Source organism: Apis laboriosa, unplaced genomic scaffold, assembly GCF_014066325.1.
Source record: "Apis laboriosa isolate Shangri-la unplaced genomic scaffold, ASM1406632v1 scaffold11_cov152, whole genome shotgun sequence".
Classification (NCBI taxonomy): domain Eukaryota; kingdom Metazoa; phylum Arthropoda; class Insecta; order Hymenoptera; family Apidae; genus Apis; species Apis laboriosa.
The window spans coordinates 2,053,224-2,076,686 of NW_025221020.1; the positions used below are offsets into that span (position 1 = coordinate 2,053,224).

At 40.6% G+C, this 23,463-nt stretch overlaps 4 protein-coding genes and 1 long non-coding RNA gene across 8 annotated transcripts in view; 2 read left to right on the forward strand and 3 right to left on the reverse strand.

Annotated features, from left to right (window-relative positions):
- The window catches only part of LOC122717001, a 109,209-nt gene that overhangs the window by 54,568 nt on the left and 31,178 nt on the right, over window positions 1–23,463 (forward strand). The gene's annotated exons all lie outside the window — the stretch shown is intronic.
- On the forward strand, window positions 1,049–8,832 carry LOC122716989 (mitochondrial amidoxime-reducing component 1). Of its 2 annotated transcripts, XM_043940606.1 has the most exons (7): window positions 1,049–1,279; window positions 1,353–1,431; window positions 3,901–4,315; window positions 6,197–6,498; window positions 7,286–7,564; window positions 7,648–7,925; window positions 8,038–8,832. In XM_043940606.1, exons 3-7 carry the CDS (start codon window positions 4,306–4,308, stop codon window positions 8,198–8,200), a joined length of 1,032 nt encoding a protein of 343 aa, XP_043796541.1. In that variant the 5' UTR covers window positions 1,049–1,279; window positions 1,353–1,431; window positions 3,901–4,305; the 3' UTR covers window positions 8,201–8,832. The 2 variants fall into 2 exon arrangements, with proteins under 2 accessions (XP_043796541.1, XP_043796549.1); XM_043940614.1 differs by lacking the exon at window positions 1,353–1,431.
- Window positions 1,286–3,365, reverse strand: LOC122717019 (vesicle-associated membrane protein 7). Of its 2 annotated transcripts, none has more exons than XM_043940667.1 (6): window positions 3,195–3,365; window positions 2,485–2,696; window positions 2,230–2,367; window positions 2,001–2,162; window positions 1,828–1,920; window positions 1,286–1,752 (listed from the first exon to the last, which is right to left on the reverse strand). In XM_043940667.1, exons 2-6 carry the CDS (start codon window positions 2,686–2,688, stop codon window positions 1,684–1,686), a joined length of 666 nt encoding a protein of 221 aa, XP_043796602.1. In that variant the 5' UTR covers window positions 2,689–2,696; window positions 3,195–3,365; the 3' UTR covers window positions 1,286–1,683. The 2 variants fall into 2 exon arrangements, with proteins under 2 accessions (XP_043796602.1, XP_043796611.1); XM_043940676.1 differs by lacking the exon at window positions 3,195–3,365 and adding an exon at window positions 3,034–3,185.
- LOC122717034 lies at window positions 5,095–6,353 on the reverse strand. Its single transcript, XR_006347135.1, has 2 exons — window positions 6,217–6,353; window positions 5,095–5,900 (listed from the first exon to the last, which is right to left on the reverse strand). It is a non-coding gene; the product is annotated as an uncharacterized LOC122717034 (long non-coding RNA).
- Window positions 8,743–23,343, reverse strand: LOC122717027. 2 transcript variants are annotated; one of them, XM_043940700.1, is made up of 7 exons: window positions 23,177–23,343; window positions 21,818–21,952; window positions 19,005–19,106; window positions 16,411–16,665; window positions 14,757–14,960; window positions 12,467–12,619; window positions 8,743–9,891 (listed from the first exon to the last, which is right to left on the reverse strand). In XM_043940700.1, the coding sequence occupies exons 2-7, from the start codon at window positions 21,902–21,904 to the stop codon at window positions 9,826–9,828; spliced, it is 867 nt and encodes a 288-aa protein (XP_043796635.1). In that variant the 5' UTR covers window positions 21,905–21,952; window positions 23,177–23,343; the 3' UTR covers window positions 8,743–9,825. The 2 variants fall into 2 exon arrangements, with proteins under 2 accessions (XP_043796635.1, XP_043796625.1); XM_043940690.1 differs by lacking the exon at window positions 14,757–14,960 and having other exon boundaries at window positions 23,177–23,321.

Genomic DNA, 23,463 nt, shown 5'->3' on the forward strand with positions numbered 1-23,463 from the left:
CCGTGTCGCGGTCCGTTTCGTTTTCACTTTCATCCACCGGCTTGCACTGCCTCCTCCTACCCTCCCGCGCGGACATCCGATCGGCGTCAACGGACCCGTCAGCTAGCCTCCGCTATCCGGAACCTCCGCGGTTCCATGGCCGGCCGCGAGAACTATTTCGAACCGCACGAAACCACCCACACCACCACCACCACCACTGTCACCAAACCAAATAGCGATCGAAGGGGAAGCGGAGTCGAGGAAACCGGCGTGACACGCGATTCACCACGCGTCCGCTTTTCGTCGCGTGCGCGATGGAACCTTGTGCCAAATCCTTGTTTCCCTTCGAACGTATCGTAATCTGTATTCGAAGCGAGGAGAGTGGCCGGCCTAGAGAACAAAACAACAAAACGGTTGGAACTTGTTGATGCGACCTTGCGATCGAAAGTGTTTTCGAAGCGCGGGTTCAGGGGCGAAGCGTACGATCAATCGTTGCGCCGAGACCAGCAACCGAGACGACACTCTTTGGCACCCCCCGAAGGGCGCGCCACGCGAGCCATCGACATCCTGCTGCCAGAGCTGCCGGGCTGCTGCGATGGCCCGGGCGTCGCGATCACAGCGCCTGCGACGCCGCCACCCGTCCCACGCCGCCGACATCCTTCCAGCTACGCTCCCAGTACCGTATCTATTCTACAAGGGATTCGCTCGACGATGGATCGAATTTAGCGCGACGTTCGGGAATTTTATCTGTACTCATAGATTTGTTTGTTGGTTGTTTTCGATATTCACGGTTGTTTGAATAGGGCATTGATATTATTGCGCGTAAAGATTTTATTGTTTTATCGATAAAGTTGTATATTTTTAGGAACGCGCAAATTTTAGGATGCGTTAGTTTTCTCTTGTTAGTTTGTAATTCGAAAGCGTTTAAAACGATTTTTGATGGAAATTTTAAGGATCGAGAGATTGAAAATATGCGCAGGGGTTTGTTCACACTAGTCACATTGGAGAAATAAATATGTATTGGAGCATGCGCTAGACTCGACAAAACAGTATACCGAGTGCGCTGTTTTCCGACTCCCGCGTGAAAAAAATGTAATGCGTTTAATGGTGTGAAAGAGACTGAATATTCGATAAATTTTCGTGTAATTTCGTTCGGAGTAAAGATGAAATATTTCCACATTCGATGATTTAATCTCAAGTTGAACGCAATAAACTTGTATAAAGGAAGAAATACGAGTGTTGCGCGTGACCTTCACTTGTTGCACCATCGAGTATGACTTTGGAAACGCAATAAATACTGGTATCATTTTATTTATTTCTTTTTCCATTTATTTATTTTTATTTTTTTTTATTTTTTTTTTTTTTTTTTACAGAGTTTATTCGTAGATATACGAGTGATGTTAAAATTACATTTGTCATTCGAGAAATATCAACGGTGTTTATACTTTTTTGGTAAGATAATAAAAATATTAGAAGGATTACACTTATTTATATTTATACATTTTCTAATATTACTTTTTTTACATAACTTTTATCTTGTTAAAGCCGTAGAATTAAACGATATTTTTTAGTTTCTTTTCAACTTAGCATAAACTAAAAAGTAAAATATACATTGTATGTGTATTTTTTCGCAAATTGGCTTCGATTAAATTCTTATCACAATTTAAAGACACAATTTTCGTGTCTGAATATTACAAAAATAAATTAATTTCCAACGCATTTTGGCCAAGCCAAACCTCCACAAGATATCGATACAATAACGTATACGACAACCTACGGGATTTATAAAATTATTTATATTGCATTCGAAAAAATATTTTACATTTCAATTAACTTGTATTTACTCACAATTAAAATGGCAGCAACTATAACGTAGATTTTAACATTTTTCCAAAATAAGGAGCGTGCCAAATTCCTACTTGTTTTCCTAAACGTAACCGACTAAAAATACCACGAAATGATTATTTATTCGTATTCACGAAAACTATAATTTTTATAACTTTTAAATTTTAATAACTTACGTTGGCAGTTAAATTTTCAGTCTTGTTTACAAGTAATTCTAACCGTTCTCCCCGCATCGCAACATTATCAATATTTTTGCTCATTATGTCCTTTAATTCGTCTAGATCGCCAAGAGCATTAGCTAATACGTCGATCTCTTGATTGGATTCGTTGTAATGTTTCTAAATAAAAGATATATATATGTATATATGGCAAAATGTAATTTAAAATGTATGTTACTTTTCTTACCATTGTACTGGCTAAAGTTCTGGCAAAATCTGTATTCATTGCATATGGAACTGCAGTTTGCGCATCTTGACCATAAGCAGCTAAAAATCTTCCTTTCATTTCTGCAAGATACAAAAATGCTCTGGATCTTTGGAAATCCTGAAATAAAAGCGGTAATTGTAAATAAAAGCAGTAACCGATGAATTGTATGATAAATATTTTTTTAATGTACATATATATACATATATACGTATACATATATCTTTGATTACTTACAGCATCTGTCGTACACATATAAATAATGTTATTTTCACAGATATAATGGAATAAATACTGTCCTTGTGAATACGTAAGTTTGTCATTTTGAGGTGGAATTTTTGTCAGAATGTTCTCTGTTACTTCATCAAAGTTTCCAGTACACGAAGCATATTTTGCTAATATTGTTGTTCCTCGAGCCACCACGCTATATAAAATTGGCATGATGAATACTGGAACAAGAAATAAGTTGTTATTAATTTTAATTTATAGTCTATTTATTTTTAAGCATTAACGAATATTAAATCTTTTACCCACAAAAATTTGACGAAAAAATGATAAAATTTTGTTTGGAACAAAATTTTCTTATCTATTATCATGCTGAGTAATACTGAAAACATTACAGTTTACAGAAGATTTTGCTATATCGATTCATACAAGATATATATAATATATAAAAAAAAAAAATTATTAAAATTTCAGAAAATCAAAAATTATGAAATTTTCGAAAAGAAAACAATAAAAAATAACAATCCTATATTTCCAAAATAAGACGTCATAATTTCTAACCTATAAAAAAGTTCCTTCTTCGTAAAAGTTCTTTATAAATTTTTTATAAACAACGTTTATATTCAAAGAATGCCATTGGCATACATTAAAAATAAAATAACTTTACAATGACCAACATTTGAAATTGACAAAATCAACAATTGTTTATTTTCGTGACCTACCTCGATCACTTGGATAGCGCGAATAGAAACACGATCGTGCACTTTTTCAATATTAGCCTTGAAGTAACTATTGTTCTCACTTTTAAAGTAGTATTTATGAGTAACAGCAATGGATGAACGAACAATTAACTCATACGAACTGTTCTATGATGCATCAACAACGTCAGTCTATCTGTGACACATGACAGTTGATTACTACTAAAAATGTATTGGTCTGCTAGCATGCGCACTACTTGTGGCGGGTATTTTAAAAAACGTCATCGATTTTTTTTCATCTGTTTTTAAATATTATCTGTTTATAAAGATTAGTTTAAATAATTTAATATTATATTTTCTTAAAAATGTTTAAGAAAATTAGGAATTCTTTTAAATTTAGAAATTTAAAAGTATATTTTAAAACATCTTTTTCAAAATATGTTTTCTAATTAAATTGTTAAAAAAACGCCTAAAACAATGAAAGAAATTATACTCTTATACTTATATTACACTATTACACTATTACATTAAATATTTTTAGAAACTTAACTTTTCTCTTATTTATAATTTATAATTCGCATTTTTATATAAATTTTTATTTCTATGAACAATTACAACCAATAAAAATATTTATAAAAAGAAATTACTTCAAAACATAGTTATCTCATTATAAATTTGATTAGGATTTTTGCTAATATTTTATATTATTTTTTATCCTTTTTATATCTAGTTTGAATTTCGCTCCAAAATGTGGAAATAGAATGCAAATATTCAGAAAGCTTGAAAACGGCGCGTGATTGGCCCAAGAAGCGCATGTCAATAACAATGTACCAGTTTTCTAATTTTCTCAACTGCGCACAGTCCACACGTGGTCGCGTGGTGATCAGTACACCGATGTTCTTACTACAATGAGGTAGAGAGGAAGCAAAGGAGTAAGCGTGGATATATAACGGCATAACGGTGTTTTTGATGCGAGAAAGAGACGCAAGTGCGTGCATACTGAAACCTAGTCAGTTTCAGTACTTCACTTCGTCAGTCGACCGGTAGAGACTAAACCATCTTCAGGTCTCTCGTGATTGTTATCAACGATTGTCGCTGCTCTACCCTTCCTTCTGTGACTCCTGTAATATTGGCAATGATAATGGGTAAATATATTATTTATAGTAAATTGTTTTATATAATTATAATTTATCATACACTAATAATTTCATTTTTACGAGTCTTAGAATCTTCCACAGATATTGATTTCATTATGTCAAAAATATATTGATCGAAATAAATTCAATATGTTACATTTTTTTTTTGAAATTCAATTAGCTAAAATTTATGGATGTTTAATTATAATATATTTATAAGTATATTTATAAACTCAAATTTTTTTTCTTCCTCGATTTTGATAATTGTGGACCATTCTAAAAAAAAAAAAAACGATAAAAGCCACGATATATATGATATAAAATTTGAAGGAAAAATTTTTATATGATTCAAATTTTTTTATGATTTATTATTCTGTTTTGATTTTTTAATGCAGACTATCTATAGTTTTTATATCATCTACGATAGATAAGCTTATATCTTCGTCGTGCATAGCAAATATTTACGAATTTACGTGATATAATTTCTTCCAGAAAGCATTAATAATATTCAATCTTCAAAATTTAAAATCGCCTTTATATATTTCTACATCCAGTTGTGCGTTGGGAAGCAACGCCCTTGGTATTGATTTCAGGGTCCGTTGTCTCCCTGTATTCGATTTTCATGCCTCGTGCAAAATACTCCAAAACAGCAAATCGATATATACGAAATATATCCACAATACATATAGATGCCATGAATTGCATAAAAGATAATTGATCGAGTTAACGAGGATTTAATCGTTAAATATCATTATATATGTATAAAATATATAGATAAAACGAAGGTATAAGATAAGTGTATTTATTCACTTCGCACGATTATCACAAATCGGAAATAATCCGGATAATTGTATATTCTTCGTGTTATTCTTAAATTAACATTCGACACAAAATATCCTCTAATGAAAATCTCGATGATCGAGAATATTTTTACAATAATTATCAAGAACGATAAGAAAAAAATAAAAGCACGACATTCTTCGAGTATTCATTTTTAAAAGACCTTCGATAAGATTTTTTTTTTTTCAACATCATTCAACAAATTATGCAACACGTCTAACGTACTCCTGGTCAACCGTGATATTCCGTTACGTTCCGTTCCAATTTTCTCACGGACGAATGGATGTCAATTTCAACAATTTACATTTTATTTGTTCCAAGCTGGCCGAGAAGGATGCCGGTATTCCATTCGTTCGAATACCGTTAATCGTTGTTCGAATTTGTATCGCTTGGAGCCAATTTTTCGAAATCGTATAAGATGCAAATATAGAACGGCGATACACACGGGAGATTCCATTGAAAAAAAGATGCCTCGTTCACATCGCGAATTAATAATTGTGTCTTAAATGATTTGCAATTCCGGATTCCATATATTGCTTGAAAAATAAATGTCTGACAGCGCCTATTATAGATGCCTATTTATTGGATGAATTTTACACAGGTGCAAAAAAAATTTCACATTGATTGAGACAGATTTAAGTAGCGACGAAAGATACTTCATCAGAAATGAGAATATCCTCGGTGGATATTTCTTTATTTGTTTTTTTTCCGCAAATAACTTCTCTCCTTGCCTCCTTTCCCCGGAATACGTTCTCTGAAACGTAAAATTAATAAGATATAATATTAATAATACATAAGATCTAGAGATACAGACATGAAGAAAAATAAAGAAAAATCTAGAATAATCGTCTAACTCGATAATTGCAACAATTTCAGGTTAAAACAAATAACAAAAAATATCTAGCTTTAAATTAAAATTTTGGTGGTAGCGCTTTATCAACGTTGTTATCTGAACGTTGGATCGCGAGCCACAACAACAATTTCACAACGGAACGTTTTGCATGGTCACTTGACCGTGGATAATTAATCGGTGAACGTTTCGTGAAACAGACAGAACTCGGCTCACGTACGTGTCTGCGGCCGTTGTCGGGGCCGGAACCGTGGTCGTCTTCCTTTGGTGGTGGTGGTGGTCCAAAAAGCAGAAGGAGAAGCCACCCTCGCAATGGCGAAAGGTCGGCGAGTTGAGCGACCTGATCGTGTATCCGATCAAGTCGCTCGGCCCTGTTCGAATGAACACGATGGAGTGCACGAAGCTTGGCCTGAAATCTGGCTGGCTAAGGGATCGTACGTTGATGGTCATCGACTTGAACGGACACTTCGTCACCGGCAGGCAGAATCCGAAAATGGTCCAGGTAAGAGAAAGCGATTCCCTTCGGAGAGAAAAAGTATCGAGTTTCTCGAAAGGATTTGTTCTCGAAAGTTTGTAAAAAATAAAAGATTAAATAGATTTTGAGAATAAGTAATTCTTATCTTGGCACGCGATGAAAACGATAACGGTGCAAGTATAATTATTTCAAGTAGCATTATTTCGTGTAGCAAATGATATCGGATAACGAGTTACTATTAGATTATAATCTGACTGAGCGTATCGCCCGCGAAGAAGCTTTTTAAAAAGAAGGAAAAGAATCTCGAGTAAGAATCGTTGCGAAAGCCGGTGAATGGATTTATAAGATCGATGCGCGATAATCACGCACTATATTTTCTATCTCGAACGTATCCTTCACGAATCGTTAAGCCTCCTCGTTTACACAATCTCGAACACCATCAATTTGGTTTGAGCTTCCTCTCATTTGCTTCTCGAACGATCGATTTAGGAAGCACGGAACTTTTATAATCGGGATTAACGAGCTGTTTTATCGTCGTGAAAATTGGAGGAAAATTAATCGTCGAAGAAGTTGGACGCGAGTGTAATTAATTTAAGTATCGCATATTCGCCTTTTGTTCGGCAACTCTTGTTTCTGCTCTGATTCCACGCCGTGTCTTTTTCACCGTGTCGAATACACGACTTTCATCTTGACAACTTTTGGCATTTCCGTTTGAAAATTTTGGCATTTCTATTTGGAAAATTTGGAAAATCATTCTCGTTTTTTTTTTAAATTAAAACGAAATCAAAGGAGTGAAATTTCTTATGATTCGAAGGTTATACCTAAAGTTTCCGGAACGATTCTCACGCTCTCGGCACCTGGAATGATATCCTTCTCCATCGATTTGTCTCGAATCCAAGGGAAAGGGTTTCGCGTAGCAGTTTGGGGTCAACCTGTATCCGCCTGTGATTGCGGCGAGGAGGCTGCCAGATGGTTGTCCCGATTTCTCCTCCAGGAAGATACCGGATTCAGATTGGTGTATTATCCACTGGATTATCCAACGAGAGAGATCAGGAAGAGCAATAAACAGTGGTTGCTGACACCCGACGACACTGTAAGTTTTATCGATCGAGTTACAATTAATTAATTAATTAAATTAAGAGAAATGTATATATTATGATCTAAATAATCGAACAGGGCGCGTATCCAGATGCTACCAGCTACTGCTTGATAAACGAAGCATCGGTAACAGACCTGAACACCCGATTAGAGAAGCCGGTCAACCCGGAACAATTTCGTCCTAACTTCGTGATCAAAGGTGCAACCGCGTACGAAGAGGATACCTGGGGCTGGGTGAAGATCGGTGATGTGATCTTCAAAACTGTCATGCCATGCACCAGATGTATCTTTACCACTGTAGATCCGGAGACAGGAACAAAAAATCCAAAAGTGGAGCCGTTGAAAACTCTGAAAAGGTTCGCTGGTCATTGAACGATGATAATACTCTTAAGCTAGCTTTCTTTTCATTTATTACGAAATTTAACATTCTATATTCTATTCCCGATTGATTACACCGATTTTCTACAGTTACAGACAAATAATGGATCCAATTATTCGTCCGTTGGTCGGCGAGAGTCCAGTACTTGGAATTCACCTTGGATTGAGGAATTCCAACGGCGTCGTGCGAGTAGGGGATCCAGTTTACGTCGGTTTGCCCGAGGAGCAACCACTGTTGATATCGCCACCCTAGCTACACCGGTGGGCTTCCTGCGAGGACGAAATTTTCGTCTTCGAGGAGGAAGCCACGGAATCTTCGAAGGAGGATACTTTGTCGACGGAATTGACGTGCAGTGAGGATTCGTGATGAGCATTAATGAAAAGAAGAAAGAAAAAAAAAAAAAAGAGAGAGGGAGAAGAAGAGAAAAAGGATGATCGAAGTGGATCTACGAGGACAATCGTTTGGCGAGAAGGGAAATTTTCTCGATTAATGAAATGACGTAATGAATAGTGGCGTGGTATTCAACGATACTTTTACGATAGTTCAAATATCTTTGCCAAATATTCCGCTTTGATGATGAAGCGTAAGACGTTTGATAAGAAGTTTCTCGAATATCGAATATTTTTGCTAAGTTTTGTTAAGTAATCAAAGTGAATCAAATATTGATGATGATACAATTGATGTCGATACGCGTATTCGTTTACATTTGTATTCGATTATATAAGGAATAAGGAAAAGAGAAGTGTTAGAATACACTTTTGAAATTGACAGGAGTGGTGGAAAGAATATTTAAATTTTACGACAATTTGTATTTGTTTATTTACACTACGAAGTAACAGAGAGAGACGATTTACAATAAAAGAAATAGCACGTCGAATTTCGAAGATCGACACACTTTTTTATGTATCGTTCGAGGATGACCATCTTTCTTGTCTCGCCTTATTCTCCGAGATAAAAGATATCGATATCGTTCCATCTCGTACGCGACGATTCAAATGGTCGAATGAATTTCAAACTAATAATTCTGTACAATAATAATAGGGAGAATCTGTTTAGTTTAGTAGATGGTAACCGCAATCACCGCAGCGGGTTGGCAGCCCTTTCTTATACGTGTACATCGATCGGGAGGAAAGAAACAATGATTGGCACAGTTGCGAATACCAAGAACATAGCTATATACATTGGACCAAGCGAGATTTTACTCGAATTTGCGTCAATTCTTTATCGCAAAATCGAACGAAAATATTATATCACGATCGACCGATCTTCAGATTTCAAGTATCGCGGCAAAAAAATTACAAAATTCGAACGCGTATTGAAAAGGAAAGAAAGAAAGGAAAGAAAGGAAAGAAGAACACCGTTTCGACGAAAGTTCGAGCGAAATGAATCTCGCGAGGTGTAAACTTCCTAACCGCTACGTAAGTAACCACAAACTAAATAAGAAAGTAATCTATGTAACTACGCATAAAACAAAAAAAAAAAGAAAAAGTATCAAAAAAGAGAGAGAGAGAGAGAGAGAGAGAGATATTGGAGGACGAGAAGTAGGAAACGAGAGTAGGGAAACGAAGTAGGGAAGCGAAGCACGAGAGTCGAAGAACAAAGATGGATGCCGCCGCGTGGACGTGGAAGTGGAGGACGCGAGGTTAAATTATTTAACGGAACAAAGAGAATTCGATAGAATCGACGACGAGGCGGATTTGGATCTCGGGGACAAGGGGGCAACGCGGTTGCTCGCGTTGCCAACGTCGTACCCGTGCTCCTTGCTCGACAATCACGGCCCAGGAATGGATCTTCGCGTGGTTCCCAAGCGATTTTTCGATCATCGGGCACTTTTCCTTTTTTCCTTACGCTTTGATATCCCATCGCGCGTTTATCCCCTAAATGATGGAAGTGATCAGTCTTGCCTTGAAGTTGACGATGCGTTCGCTCGTCGCTGCCAGGCGCTGAAAACAAAGACGAAACACAATTTTGGATTACGGTGTCGCATCTCTCTTCGAACATTTGAACATTTGAAGTTTTACGTTGAAACTTGAGGAAATAGATTTCTCTTTTTTCGAGTTAATAAAATCTCGAAGAAAAATACCCCGCCTCTTCGATCTTGATTCGAAACGATTCCTAGGGAAAATTAATTCGATATTCTCGAATTATCCGCGCTATTTTATATATTAGAGATCGCGCCATTTCCGCGCTCCAAGGACAGGAACGTTCGCAACGCTTTCGAGGAGACGCTTTCGACACTTTTTACCCGATCACGGTTTCACCGTGACGAGCGCAAGAAACGATTATCGATCTGTTTAGGGCCGGCTCGATCATCGGGATCCTTGCGCTCCCAACTTGCGAGGTCGGCTCGAGACTCGAGCCTCGTAACGAAGTTTTACGGAAAGCAGACAGATTCCACGCGTTGCGCGAAGCGTGAACGCTTTCGAACGAATGTTTCTCGCCGGCGAGCACGCTCGACGAAGATGGCATATAACAAGCGCGATTAACTTTAACAACTTAACGTACGAGCTCCGTCGTGATAAATTCATCGCTGCTCTCCCTCTCTCTCTCTCTACGTTGCGTTCACGCTGCGTTGCTTTCTCTGGTTTTCTCGCGGTGCGAGCCTCTCGCTTCAATGAAATAAAGAGACGTGGACCACCGTCAATTACGAGTAGTGGAAAAACGATAAAACGCGGAATAACATCGTAACCGGATAGCGCGTTCGTTTTTCGGCTTCCACTTTCTTCCCAGCACGGATCCCAAATGGAACACTCGTGGAAAAAATATCGTGCACGAGTCGAGTTTCTCCTTACTCTCAATCAGAGTAACACGACCGATCGATTAATTGGTCCTAATACATATGAATGAATCGATTTCCCCCTGCAATTCTCCGGCGGCGGAGAATTAGACGAGATCAATGGCGATCAATGGCCTGTATTGAATAGTTGCCGGCTTGTTGGTTGGTTCTTTAGCCGATCGGTTTCGCTTTCGTTGTGAATTCACAGCGCTCGAGAGTGAAACGTGATTCGCGAGCGGAACGTTTGAGCGTCGATCGGTCTATTTATACATATATATATATATATATATATATATATATATATATATATATATATACGTACGTGGCATGTCAACGCGTTATGATATCTGGAGCAAGACGGACGATTGTTGTATAATTCATGAGTTTGAAAATTTTGCCAAACAGCGTTGCCTATTTCGAAATTCTATCAATCGATAGATATTCTAGGCAAGAATTAACCAGGGAAATAAGAAATAGTTTCGAAAAGTTTCGCCACGATGACGTCGAAACCTATGTACGTACGTATAACGAGGCAATTGTTTCGAAGGTCGAATCATCCGTCGAAGATCGAGGAAGCGATCGTGTCTGGTCATATCGCGTGTCAGCTTGCTATGGCAGCTTGCATAAGTTAGGCGGCAAATGGACGAGCTGTTTCATAGAGAAAGTCGCTTACATTTTTTGCTTTCCATCGATTCTGACGGGGGTCCTTACGTAATCGGCCGGTTTTGTATCTAGAACGACAACACGCCACGCTTTTTGCGCGACTTTCGTCTTTTTCCACGCGAAAATTTTGGTCCACGCGAAATTTAAAATATATCTGTTTTCTAGGAAATTTTTAATAAAAATCGTAATTCGATCGTAATTATTAATTTAATCGATTAGGCCGATCAAGATATCAATTTCATCACAAATTAATCGTGTGAATTCCGAGATAGAGATGGAAATGATTAATTTTTTTTTTTTTTTCTTTTTTGATTATCATTACGATATTTATATTATTACGGTATCTAAAAAATCAGGATGCATCAATCTTCTTACGTGCATCATCTGGAATGATGATTCTAATCGCTCGTGTCTACGTTCCACGTTCATTTATTCATAGAAAATTGCCAACGTCCTGTTTATGTAAACGAAAGGAAAAAAAATAATTCTTTTCTTAATATCAACGTGGTTTCACTTTCGAAAAAAATCGATTACGTAAAAACGGACTAAGTTTTTACTAAAAAAAAAAGAAAGACAAGTTAAAAACAGATTTCTTCCTTCAAAAAATAGGATCGAGAAGCGAATCTGAACATCGAGCATCGATGATCGACCGGAAAATCGTGCACATTCGTTCCGCCTATCTACAATCGTTTCGATCGACTCTTTTTCGCGCGGAAAATTTCTCGCTTCGTTGATCTCGCAATCGTAAATTTCGATATCTAATCGTCGAGTTATCATTCACGTTTCTTCCCGTAAATAGATATAGTAACAAAAAATCTCCTCGATGCATCATTTATCTTTATTATCCGATAGCTTCAACGATATCTGATTTATTAAATCAATATTTAAGAGATTTAAATATTCAAATTATTAATTAACACAATAATAAGAAATTCAAATTATCGTATCATTTATCTTCATCAGCGCTTCGATTGAATCTATATTCCACGGAGAGAAGAAAGATCGTCCCTATTCGAAAACGATCAATTATATCACGTATATATATATATATAATAAACCATAAGAGAAAGATTACTCACAAGAATGAGATCCTGTATAAGATTGGCGATTCCTCTGTTGGCGATGACGAAGAGCCTGGTAACCGGCCCCGGGACCGCCTCGTGAACCCCATCGGGTTCCCCGCTCTCGCCACCCGACGAAGAATCCAGACGACTTCCGCTTCCGGCTACCACCTGCAAATAGCGCCACCCAATTTTAATTCGAACGAATTCCAAATAAGCGAGATCATTCTCGCGGAGAGAGGACGAACGACAGACGAGAATCGTTCGAAAAAAAAAGAGAAAAAAAAAAAAAAAGAAAAATGGAAAGACAGTTGGCGTGTAATTGCAGCGGCTCCAGCACGTCCAGTCTATTCGACTACTACGGTGCTCGTATAATAATCATCCTGACCTTCCTACGTTACATTGCTCGTTACATTATCCATTTACTGCTACCGATCCTTACGTGCGCTCCTTCTTCGTGGCTCGTGACGTTATTTCGTGGCGTTTTTTTCGCTCACCTCGATAGGATGTCCATACGCTCGTTTATTAAACGTAATTCAAACGATTACGTCTTTTATTATAGTGATAATTCCGAGCAACGATCGAGATCGATATGGACAGCCTACACAGGTGCATTGAATATGATACAGTAGGTTTCACCCAGGGCCCAGAGAGACAGAGAGAGAAAGAGAGAGATAGAGAGAGAGAGAGAATAAAGATTACGGTGATAATTTACAGCGTGACGCACGCCCGATCGACGTACTATTTACTTACCCTTACACGCTGCCTTCGATCGAGGGAAACGCGCGCGTCACGCACCGTGCGTCATCAATTTGCTACCAAGAATCGTTCGCGTGTAGACGAGCGAGTCGGCCAGACGACTCGACCGAGGTGCGAGAATCTCGCCGGGGAAAACGCATCCTCGCGGCGACGTGAGTTGTAAGGGGAATGGAAGAACGAGAAAGGTGAGGAAAACTCGCGTGGCGGACTCGTCTGGCTGCGGCTCTTTCCTCTTTGCCCTTTGGTTCGACGAAATTATGGCTTAACGGAGGCTTATGTAACGATACATATGTACAACGTGATATTTGTGCAATGATGGAGTACGAGAGTTCGAGATCACAACAACAACAACAACAACAACAACAACAATAACAACAACGAGAGAATCGGCAATCGATGAATGGCTGGCCTGAAACTCCGACGAGTCGTCCATCAGCCGGTTGCTTCGCCGAAAGTCTTTAGTCTTTAGCTGGTTTGTCGGTGTCGCGTCGGGACCGTTGGCCGGGTGGAAGGGAGGAAGGAAGGGAGGAAGGAAGGGAGGGAGGGAAGGAGGAAGCCGCGAAAGGAACGAAAGATCGATATCGCTTATATAGAGGATTGCTAGTGTTAGTTAGGGAAAACATATGTCGCATATACATCACGTTCGAACAACTGAAAGTATCTTTTTTAAATATATATTTAATATTTCTCGAAAATTCTCTATAAATATTCTTTCAGTCGTTCGAAATACAGGAATAACATAGGGATAAGTGTAAACACAGGGATTGGTTAGTGACAACGACGATGCATCGCATCTAACGAGATCTAGCTTACACTACAGAAATGAAACGAACCGTGCACCAGCCTTCTTCTATACTAATATACAACTTAATAAGATCGATTAAATGGTGGCGCACAATTCATGCACGATCACAAGGCAAGCGGGATAAGTAGAGAAACGGAGAAGAGAAGCCAGTGGGGAGTAAAGAGAGAGAGAGATAGAGAGAGAGAGAGAGCATGCGAGTTACACGTTCAAGAGGTTAGGTAAACGGAAGACGAAGAACAAACAAATAGGCGAGATGACGTGGAACGAGCAACAGGTAATCGTTAGTCACGTGCGAAGAATACATGGCATGCCGATATAGGATTGCGTTATTTACAGACGTGCAAAGTATTTCCTCCGAAATACGATATAATATAATTACTCGAAAAAATATAAATTCTCTTTTCTTCTAAAAAAAAGTTTCTCGTTTCTCAAATCACGGATGCATCTCCCTGATAAAGATCCCTCAACCGAGAGACTTATCGTCAATGGAAAGGAAAGCGTCTCGAGAATTTAAATAGACGATAAGTGTAAAAGTAACCGAGCCATGCTTCTGTTCGATCGAAAATTCGTTAAGTAAGAAATCCCTTCACCGAGTGGACAAGCGAGTGTGAGTGAGAGAATATATATATATATATATACGAATAGAAAGAGACACCGAGTGTAGATAAATAGAGAGTAAGAGAGAGTAAGAGAAGTGTAGTCTCGGCAGTGTCCGTTCGGTTCTGCTCGGAAGGATTGGCGTACCGGTGGTAGGTTGCCGGCTCCTGACGCGGCCGGTGCGCTGGTCGAGGATCCCGCCGTGGTCGAGGAACTAGCGGCAGCAGGGGCGGCACCTTGGGGAACCGGGCCCAAGTCCCGTGAAGCGCTTAAACCGAGCCCTAGGCTCTGCGTACCTGCCACCACGCGGTACACCGTGCCCGCCGCTCTTGCCGCCCCGTCGGCCGCTTGCTAAACGGAAGAGAACAGACACACTTTCGTTTACTGATCCGTTCCTTGGGAGAACAGCCTGTTTAGTCGTTCTTTTCTTTTCTTTCTTTCTTTAATTCGTTCGTTCGTTCGTTCGTTCGTTCGTTCGCGATTGCCGCGTTTTTGCCCCTTCCGCTTCCACATCATACTCTCGATCGTTGACGAACACGGAGATCCTGTAAAGCGGCTGAAATTGTTCTTTAGCGACTGGACCAGTTTTCGACCATCTTTATTTTCTTTCTTTCTTTTTTTCTTCGTATCAATTGTTTCTTAATCGAACGTGTATTTATGTTTATATATTCGGATCCATAGGTATCTTTTTTCTTTTTTTTTTTTTTTTTTTGGAGATGAGATTCTTTTCGTGAGATCTAGGAAAGGATCTAGAACAGAGGTTGCGTTGGACGTGAAAACGTTTCAATCCGATAATCTTTCGTGGCTAAGATTTCAAGGAAACGAACGGCAATTTTTCGACTCCGTAAAAGGAGGTCGATCTATCGACTAGTTTCGAGCGTGTTATTCATGATCACGTAGGTTTTCCTGGCGTACGTGGACAATGGTAATTGGCACAGAGAACACGTGATAGATAAGATAAGAATTCGCAATTTTCCCCCCCAGTTGATCAGTTGGAGGAAAAAAAAAAATCTCGTTTAATTGGAATTCGAAAAAAACGTCGTAACGTCGAAAATAGAAAAAAAAACTAATAATCGTTTACGCGATACCGATCACCGAACAATTTCGCAATTAATCCTCGAACATAATCGCGGCACGGAAAATAAAGTCACGGGTTTCTCTCTTACCGCGCACATCCTGAGACGATGCATCTATTTCTCGTTTTTTCTCTCACTTTTTTTTTTTTCTTTTTTTCTTTTTCCTTTCATCTATCGAGGACGCTACGATCTTGTCGCTCATCCACGAGGCCGGGTTGTGCCTAGGTCAGGAACCTTGGAATAGTAACCAGCCACGATACAACCAGGCAATTCGGTCGGTAGACTTTCACCTAGTATGCGCTAGGTAGAGCAGGCGCCCTTGCCGGTGTCCCCCTATTCGCCTCTTACTTGAATATTAAACTAACTATCCGATTCGTATCTCGCTCGCATTATCGACTATTTATTCCAACGTGTAATCTTTTTTTTTTCTTTTTCTTACATCGACTATTTTTATCAATCGCCATCTTTCCCCCCCCTTATATCCACATATATAATCTATATAAAAGAAAACAAACCGATTAACCGATTTTTTCCTTTTCTTTTTGCAACTCGCACTATTCAATTGCAAATTGATCGATCGCCATTTTATATCTATGTCGCAATCGAATGAATCATCCTGAATCTCGAATTCGCCTCGTTTTACATTTATCATCGATTGAAAAAAAAAAAAAAAAAAAAGAAATGGGAAAAATGGATGACACGCGAGGATCGTGCTTACAACTTACCCTTAGTATGTCGAAGAGGAAGTTGCCTGATCCCGCCCCGCTTGATCCGGAACCGCTCAACCCGCCGAGGCTGGAAAGGAACCTTTTGTTCCTGTTCTCGTCGTCCTCGCTCCCCACCTCGTCGAGAGGCGTCAAAGGCGCGACAGCGTCCGCCCCACCCTCCTCGTCCGCGAACTGCACTTTGACCTCGTTCTTCTGCGACTCGGCCGCCTGTTGCACCTCGTTCGCCCTGTCCTCCGTTTCCGGGTTCACGTCCTGCCGGAAAACAGAGAGCGGAGAAGATTTCAATTCGTCGATCTCTCGAGAGAGCGAGCGCCTCTCAAAAAATCGGTCGGTCGATCGTCATCGAACTCGACGATTCCACCTTTCATTGCATTCCCCTTGTCACGCTACGACGTGTTCGAACAACAATATTATTCGCAATACGGGCGATATCGAAATGGATTGGAGTTCGTTCGTTTGGAGTATCGGGCTCGATGACGATCGAGCAAGAGAGAAAAAAGATATTATTGCTTTCTTTTTTACTCGTGAGGCGACGAAGCGTGAGACGCGCGTACTCGCGATGTCTCGTGATCGGGACGCGCATCGATTGTGACTTTTAACAAGTTTCACTACAAGTACTCGGCAAGAGGCGAGAGAGAGAGAGGAAGAAGAGAAGAAGAAGAAGAAGAAGAAGAAGAGGAAGAGGAAGAGGAAGAAGAGAACGTAAGTGGAAGAGTGACTTTGATGGTGGAATCGTGATTGCGAATTATATTCGTAACAAATTCTAGGTAAATTATCTTTTCTCTCCTCTTCTTGATTCCTGTGAAAGATTGGAAGATCGGGGGAGGGGGTAGGGAGGGAGAGACGCAACGAGAAGAATTTAATTGACGAGTATCGGTATCGGTATGTCGAGATGGAGAAAGTGAACCGATTTCGATGATCGATCGAGAAGAAAAAGAAAAGAAATAATAATAAGGAGGCGAGAGAATTGATTAATCTCGAAGAACGAAGAGAGAAAAAGAGAGAAAGAGAGAAAGACGAAAAAAAATCGAGCGAGGAAGAGAGTATGATGACAAACTGGTGACAGAGATATCGTGCTGAACACATAGAGATAGCGAAGCTGGTACAATAGAAAACGGTACTAATTATATTCACACACGTGAAACGCACACATAGAGAAACGCACAAACGGTTAGAGCAAACATAGCGGAGAACGTGGTAGTGGTGGTGGTGGTGGTGGTGGTGATGGTGGTGGTGGTGGTTGTGAACGAGATAACAAGACAGATTTGCCCGCAGCAGTCCTGATTGCGCGGTGATCGTCCTTGCCGGGATTCTTATTCTTCGCTCTGTCAGGTTTTCATTGACCTCCAACGTGTTACCGATCTGTCCGCCGCAAGTTGGTCACACGACCGTGTTGGCCCCATCCTGGCCGCTACCGATCGTGGTTGACCCGATCGTGGTTGATCCGCTCGCCGCCACCTCGTCCTCGTCAGGCGGAAACGTCGGCAACGATATCGACACTTTCGAACCGTCATTGCTGGTCGAGACGAAGTTATTATTGTCGTCGTCTTTGAACGGCGATTCCGGCCTCGCCATCAAACTCTCGCTCGACGAGCCTCCTCCTGCCTTCTGTCTATTCCCGAGAGCTGATTGGAGAAGGATCGGCCCGAATATTCGGATGAATTCCGCGACAATCGAGTTCACCTTTTGTTCGATCATCTAGAAAACAATACCTCTTAGCTCCGTGGCCCGTCTCGTCGACCCTTCCTCTCGTTTATTAACTCGTCGTCGTTTCTCGATCATTATCGGTTTTTCTTTTTTTTTTTTTTTTTTTTTTTTTTTTTTTTTTTTTTTTTTTTTTGATCGTTAATCGTCGTCGAGTTACGTCGTCCGTTAAAGATCGTTTTCCAAGATATTCGTTCGATGATCGATGATAGGATCGATGAATGGTCGCAACGCGTCGTGTTTATTTATTTATTTATTTTTTTTCTTTTTCGAAAATCGACGATGAGAGATATCAGGCGAGATAATTGTAAATCGATTTTTCCTCCGCTTTTTCTTATCCGGTGGAAATTCGATACGCGGCTCGAACCCGTCGTTTTCGATGGAACAACTTTCGGTCTTTAATCGATCACGGTAATCTCGATTCACGGAGGGGGAAGGGGAGAGGTAATTGAATATAAATAAACGCGCGTTGGTTGCGCAATCGGCAGAAACAGAAACGCACGGGAAACGAGGAAACTCTCATCGTGAATCGTGAATCAAACGTGCGACTAACTTTCTTGGGAGGAATGCCGATTCACTCGCGAACAATTTCTCCTCGGCTTTAAACCGACGCTAAGGGGAGTCTACTAATGAAACGTTTTCGTTCGACGATATAATCTCTCAATTCGCAACACGGGGCGTTCAAGGTCCTTGTCTCCTGCCTCGAAATCGACGGCTCTCGAAATATAATGCAATCGTCGGATCGAATTCGATGGAGATAACGGCCCTCGTCTACGGGTGAAGGGGGTGGCGGTGAGGGGTGGGGTGAATTTTGCTTTTTATCGAGTTTTATCGATAAGGTCCTGGCCGTCTGCAGGATTTCGTTTTTGTTGTCAGCAGCGGCTCACCTGAGAAATTTCGGGGAACACTTCACGCAGGATACCGATCGTCCGTTTGCTCCTTAGGGCGTCCTTGTCGTCGGCTTCGATCAGCATCAATCGATTGAGTGCCTGAAAAAAGTTTTTTCCCTTCTTTCCTTTCTGCCCCTGCAAACCTCGTTTCCACACCCTCATGTGCAATTACAACGTTCTTCCTCTTCCGTCACGAGAAATCGTGGGCGTATCGTCGAAAAAACTCGTGCAAGAGACACGTCGGGTTGCGCAACGATCGCCAATAAGAACAATGATGCGTACAGGAGAGGCATAAACTTGGAGTTCTCTTGTGCTCTGTACACACCAATTTTCGTCATCGCGCGAAATCAACGCGCGTGCCGATCGTTTTAACGGGCCGAGCGTGGTTTAGAAAATTGATGGAAGCATGCGAGCGCACGAAATCGGTCGTGAAAAGGAAAATTACGCACCGAAGTTTGACGAGCCGATGTTACGCATTTGTTTGCATCGCTTACAATTTTCCAATCATCGCGATTATACGTTACATAGTGGTTACATTACGTTTGTTTACGATTACGCGCTATATGAATTCGCGTTATATATATATTGTAGGAAATCGTGGTAACACGCGTAATTCTTTTCTCCTCTCGTATAATTTCGTGTAGCGAAATTTCATATATAGCGGGGAGGAAAACGATCGTCCAATGCTCGACCGAAACGGTCGTTACAACTCTCGAATCGGGTACAACCCGATTGCGTTTGTTATTTATTATTGTTATGTAGGAATTCGCGGAATTGTAGGAAATTCTACGCTGTACTTTGTCATTCTTTCTTTCTTCTTTATTCTTTCTCTCGCACGTCTATGGCGTCTCACGGAGTGAACTTGCCCATGCGTTTTGCAATAAATATATTCGATAAATTAATTAAGCTATTCTGCCACTAGGACGGTCATCGTACTCAAAAGTTGCTCAACCTGGTTACCGTGGTTCACTTTCCCCTATATACAACGCTCACGTCCGAGCTGTTACGATATTCGTCCCCGGCTGTTATCTACATTCGCAACTAGTTTTTACGCTCATCGTAATCTCCTCTCGCAAAGTAAATCATCCTGAACGATTTACCTACTTTTTATTTATTTATCTCTTCCCTTCTCGAGGAACGAGTTGGAACAACAAGGTTTCCAGAAAAACGACCCAGAGGAGCTAAGTTGGAATGCGAGGCACGATACGTTGGATCGCGTCCGCGCCGGCATCGAAATCTCCGAAATTCGGCGCAAAGATCTCGAAATTCGCGATTCCTTTTAACCGTGAATCTTTAACTGCGTTCCCGTTCAGCCGTCAGGATATTTAATGGAAAAATATCCATTGGACGGAATAGGAGTTTGGGAACCACTGGAGGAGATGGAGGAGGCAGAAACACGCGCGTGCACGTGAGCGCGTGCACATACGCTTTCCATTGGGCATCGATCGAGCGAAGAAAGTGTCCGGTGTAACCCTGTAAGTGTTCGCGGCCAGTGAAAGTGTCGAGCGGCTCGAAGAAGAGGAGAGCCGTTCCGACTTTTCGTCGTACGCTTCGCCGTTCCTAGAACCGAACGGCTTCGCCCTCCCACTCGCGCCTGCCTAACCTTTCCCATTTAAAAAAAAAAAAATCATTCCACACGAGAATCGCTTTCCCGATTTTCTGACGTATATGTGTACGCGCGCATCTGTGTGTATATGTATATGTACATACACTGTATATGTATATATGCATACACTGCATATTTGAGATTGAAAAAAAAAAAAAAATAAAACGAAGTAACGATTCTTCCAAGAATCCATCAAAACTTAGAAGATTTTTCGCGTTATTTTTCCGCTCGTTTGAAAAAAAAAAAAAAAACGATCGATTAGCATCGGCGTTATTTAAGCGATGATAACGAAGGAATTTCCCTCTTTTGTCAATATTAGTTCTCCGGACAATGTCACGATCAAATTAATTAAAACGTTTGCACATGCATCTTACGATGCTCCATCCGAAGGTCGTTCAAACCCAGTGGCGATAAAACTTGCATCGGCGGTGCGAGTCATCGTCGGATGTTGTAAATGAAAATCAAACACACGGCGTGCGTGTGTGTGCGTGCGTGTGTACGAGGATTACACGTGGCGACGAGAGAGGATCGAGTATCTCAGAAGCGCCGGATTACTGGCGCGAGGTCGTAGCACTCATCCGAGTGAAAGAAAGGCTCCATCGAAAGTGAAACATCGATTCTCCAACGATCTTGGGACGTCCCAAGGGAAGCCCAAGATTTTCGAAAAATCGAGAAATCGCTTCATCGATCTCGCGAATTTTTCTCAGAGAAAAAAACGCAGTTCTTCTTCAGAGTTGTTTTCTGAACATTTTTTTTTTTGTACTCGAGGAAATGTGGCACCTATACGGATATAAATATTTTATATCGAATATTTATAAATAAATGAGGAAGTAAGTAAGGGGAGAGTAATAATCGATCGAGATGTTGTTGGCCCAGTGACACAGAGAAAGCCGAAGTCGTAAGCCGATTGTTTTTGTCGATCACGATTTACGTCACCTTTCGGCCGAGAGCGGATAGAAAACGAAGAGGAATTGAATTTTCGAAACGGGAGGAGGATCGAATAATCGTGGAATTTTTTTCTATTAAGTTATTATCGATCGATCGCCGCCAAGTTCGAGAGAGATTACAACATTCCTCGAGAATATTCAGCTATATCGAGATCGCGTCCGCAATGTCAAGATTATTATATCGCCCACGGCGAGGAGACGTACAAATTCCAAAGTTTCCAAGATGGACAGGTGTTCGTCGACACCGGCCGACTTACCTCGGATTTAATCTGCTCCTCGGAATGTGGATACGCGATGACCGAGCCCATGCACATGGCTGTTGCCAAAATCACGATGATCTTCATCTTCGTTCGTCTCTTTTTCCTTTTTCTTCTTCTTCTTTTTTTGCGTATCTGCGAAAAGAAAGGAGCGCAGTTTAGAGGATAAAAAAAAAAGGCGCGACATGTGTTAAATTCATTGGAAGAATTTGTAAATAATCGATGCGGAAAGGATTGCGAAGAAACGCGATGAGAAGGCGAAGGAGTATACATCTATATCGTGGAGGAGGGAGCGATAGCTCTCCTTTCTCGTATCCAGCCTCGAAACTATCACTTTCGACCGAATGAAAGTCGTGGAACGCCGCCGGCAATCTCAGATTCTTGTCGAAAGATGGTCTCGCGACGCGACGGTCTCGTCACGTCGAATTCGAGATCGATCGAGGAAACGATCGAATCTCTGCTTTTCTTAACTTTAACTTTAAACTCGTTTGAACGGACAAATAATAATAATTTATTATAGGAAATATTTTTTTTCTTATTATTATCACACCCGTGTCTCAACTTCTCCGTGATATTCGTTGCGCGATAAATTGAAAATTATAATGCAAGTGTCGCTCGGTTCAATTTATAATTGCAACGGCGAATACAATGGTGGCCACACATAGAGGATAATATAGATTCAGCACGCATATCGTGTCGTACCCGATGGTGTAACGATGCGCACTCGAGGTCGGATATTGGCAAATTTCGTTAATTAATTTTCGTCGACGAAACTTTTACTTATCGATACTTCTAATCGAATAAAATGTACGAACAACGCAGGCAGGAAAGCTGGAATGACGAGGCAAAACGCGGAGCAGAGACACGTGCGTTTCGCGAGATTGTCACGGTTCAATGGAAATATACGTATTTTCCTCAATCTGGAAAGTCGAGTTTCGATTATCTCTCTCTTTCCCTCTCTCATATATATATATACGTATATTGTTACGATCACTTCACTTCAATATTTTCACTCTGGCGAAAAGTTTTTTTTCGTGCACCTGAGAAATTATCGAGCGTTTCGACTTAGAATTGCTTCGATTAATTTTTCACGAGGGACGAAGATATTTCAATCCGATTTCTTTTCCTTTTCTCTTTTTTTTTTTTTATCTTCAAACTGTTGAATCTTCAAACTGCTCGATAATTTCCTCGAACACGTCAGGCCGTCACGTGGAGTGGTATTTCGCATTTCGAGTGAACATCGAAACGAAGAGAGAGAGGAAACAAGAAGAAGAAAGAGAGAGAGAGAGAGAGAGAGAGAACAAAAAAAGAGTTCACGACATCATCGACGAATCTCACGTTCCGAAGGGAAAAACTCACCACACCACGCGATTCGCAAACGACACGACAGAACTTTTGAACCTGAGTTGAAGAAAATGGAAAAGGAGCTCTCCGCGGCTCCTGCTCTCCTCGACTTTTCTGTGACTGTCTGTGTAACGGAGCTTAGTGAGCGGCTTTTATTAGAAGGAGGGGACTGGCGCTACCACCACGCTACACTTCGCTCTCCGACCTCTCCGTTTCTCTTTCTTTACGCGCCGCGATCCTTAAGAAGGGGTCGTCCCCAAGCGTTGCTCGGATCGGTGCAAGATCCTCCGCATCGACCGTGA

What these genes read in the sequence shown, in the direction of transcription:
- LOC122716989 (XM_043940606.1), top strand. An exon ending in AGAATCCGAAAATGGTCCAG is followed by an intron (nt 6,499 to 7,285) that starts GTAAGAGAAAGC and finishes TATGATTCGAAG; the next exon opens with GTTATACCTAAAGTTTCCGG. An exon ending in TGCTGACACCCGACGACACT is followed by an intron (nt 7,565 to 7,647) that starts GTAAGTTTTATC and finishes ATAATCGAACAG; the next exon opens with GGCGCGTATCCAGATGCTAC.
- LOC122717019 (XM_043940667.1), bottom strand. Translation starts at nt 2,688, where the DNA reads ATGCCAATTTTATATAGCGTGGTGGCTCGAGGAACAACAATATTAGCA. An exon ending in GAACTTTAGCCAGTACAATG is followed by an intron (nt 2,163 to 2,229) that starts GTAAGAAAAGTA and finishes TCTTTTATTTAG; the next exon opens with AAACATTACAACGAATCCAA. An exon ending in TAGTTGCTGCCATTTTAATT is followed by an intron (nt 1,753 to 1,827) that starts GTGAGTAAATAC and finishes TAAATCCCGTAG; the next exon opens with GTTGTCGTATACGTTATTGT.
- LOC122717027 (XM_043940700.1), bottom strand. Translation starts at nt 21,904, where the DNA reads ATGAAGATCATCGTGATTTTGGCAACAGCCATGTGCATGGGCTCGGTC. An exon ending in TGTTCCCCGAAATTTCTCAG is followed by an intron (nt 16,666 to 19,004) that starts GTGAGCCGCTGC and finishes GTTTTCCGGCAG; the next exon opens with GACGTGAACCCGGAAACGGA. An exon ending in TCCTCTTCGACATACTAAGG is followed by an intron (nt 14,961 to 16,410) that starts GTAAGTTGTAAG and finishes TCTTCCGTTTAG; the next exon opens with CAAGCGGCCGACGGGGCGGC.